General features: G+C 43.5%; 1 protein-coding gene across 1 annotated transcript; it reads right to left on the bottom strand.

The window, feature by feature from the left end:
• Positions 1–822: 822 nt before the first annotated feature.
• On the bottom strand, positions 823–1,761 carry LOC116504043 (olfactory receptor 1B1-like). The gene has a single exon (XM_032210862.1). It carries the CDS (start codon positions 1,759–1,761, stop codon positions 823–825), a length of 939 nt encoding a protein of 312 aa, XP_032066753.1.
• Positions 1,762–2,016: the final 255 nt, after the last annotated feature.

Genomic DNA, 2,016 nt, shown 5'->3' with positions numbered 1-2,016 from the left:
AAAAATGTAAAAGGAAAAAGGCAAGAGCTGAGGTCAGGCTGAGCTAGTTGCTGCCAGAGTCACCATGGATGACTCTGCTTAACTGTTTAAAAAAGCCTCTAAAAAGCGCCCTCTACAGGAGGAGGCAGGAGAACGATGTGCCTCACCTACATCAGGAATTTTTAGACTTTTAACCCTTGCTTAACTTTGCTTGAGTGATCATAAAACGCCTAAAGTCAGACTAGATGAGGCATGTCATTCTCCTGCCTCCTCCTGTAGAGGGTGCTTTTTAGAGGCTTTTTTAAACAATTAAGCACTAAGCAGAGACATCCATGGTAACTCTGGCAGCAACTAGCTCAGCCTGACCTCAGCTCTTCCTTTTTCCTTTTACATTTTTTTTCTTTTCATGATGACAGTGGTGAGGCTCTGCCTCCCCTGCCTCCCCTGACTGCACATCCCTGACAGTATTGAAAGCTACTGAAATCAAGGAGCACCAACAATGATGCACCCCCATCCCCAATGCAGACTCTGCCAGAGGTCAAGCTGGCTCAGCAATGGCTCCATACTACATACTATACAAAATATATATTTCAGGTGGGCACACATTTATGTATAAAATCTAGGATATATCACCCTATTAGCCCCTCCGCTCATGAAAAGGGCCCAGTATTAAGCCCCCACTTTATGGTTACTCAGCTGCACTGTGGTTGCCAAGAGATGCCCAGTATTAAATCCAAGATCATTTATGTGTGAAGATTATGTTCCATCAACATGGGCAGCCCTTCCTCTACTCTCACCTCAAGCCAGCTAGAAGGCAGCTCTATGGTAGAGCCAAGTTCACTATCAGTTTTGAGAAAATATGGATCTTCTCCAGAGGTTTCTCATAGCATCTTTCACTTCTTTATTCCTGAGGCTGTAGATATAAGGGTTGGACATTGGGGTGATGACTGTGTACACCAGAGCAAAAACTGACCCTCTCTGAGAGGAATAGCTTGAGGTGGGCAAGAAATAAACAGCAATAATGGCTCCATAAAAGAGGCCAACTATAGTAAGGTGAGAGCCACAGGTAGAGAAAGCTTTGCGCCTCCCTGAAGAAGTGAACTTCATTATAGCTACTACGATACGAATGTAGGTGAGGATGATGAAGACAAAAGGTCCAAGGATGATGATGACACCTTCAAAGAAGATGACTGCCTCGTTGACGCTGGTGTCCGAGCAGGAGAGCTGCAGCAAGGGCTGATGATCGCAAAAGTAATGGGCCAGGTGATTTTTCCCTCGATAACTGAGACGCAGGAGCAGGCCGGCATGCAGCATGGAGTGTAAGGTAGAAACGATACAACACCCAGCTACTAAATTCCCACAAACCTTTTGGTTCATCACTGAGGCATAGTGGAGAGGATTACAAATGGCTACATAGCGATCCAGGGCCATGACACTCACGAGAAGGAGATCAGTGACACCAAAAACGTAGAAGAAGAAGAACTGAGCCATGCAGGAATAGAAGGGGATGGTCCTGGAAGCAGATATGATGTGGACTAGCATTTGGGGCACCGTGACTGTGAGGAAGCCAAGATCAATGACTGAGAGGCTACGCAGTAAGAAGTACATGGGGGTTTGGAGTCGCACATCTAAAGTGATGAGAAGGATCATCATGGTATTGCCCAGAAATCCAGCACTGTACATCAGCAGAAAGAGGAGGAAGAAGAGATATTTGTTTTCGGGTTTGTAGGAAAAGCCCAAAAGAACAAACTCTTTAATGTCTGTCCTGTTTTCACAGTCCATGAGACCTGAAGAAAAATAACTTCATAAAATTAGAAATTAACATAATCGCTAGGAAGAGCTTTGCAAACAAATCTCACAAAATGATTTAAGCGTTAATTGTCAGCTGCCAAATGTCCAATTGAATTTGAATTTTTCAATATTTAATGCCCAAATGTTTTTATAGTTGTTAGGCAGCAAAGTTTTTTAAAAAAATATTTCAGATAGGATCATGTTTATTTGAAATGAGCACACAATTAGCAACGAGTGTATGTCTGG

The sequence above is a fragment of the Thamnophis elegans genome, chromosome 2 (assembly GCF_009769535.1).
Source record: "Thamnophis elegans isolate rThaEle1 chromosome 2, rThaEle1.pri, whole genome shotgun sequence".
NCBI lineage: Eukaryota > Metazoa > Chordata > Lepidosauria > Squamata > Colubridae > Thamnophis > Thamnophis elegans.
Note: the sequence above shows the minus strand (reverse complement) of the source record. Positions and strands in the feature narration are given on the sequence as shown.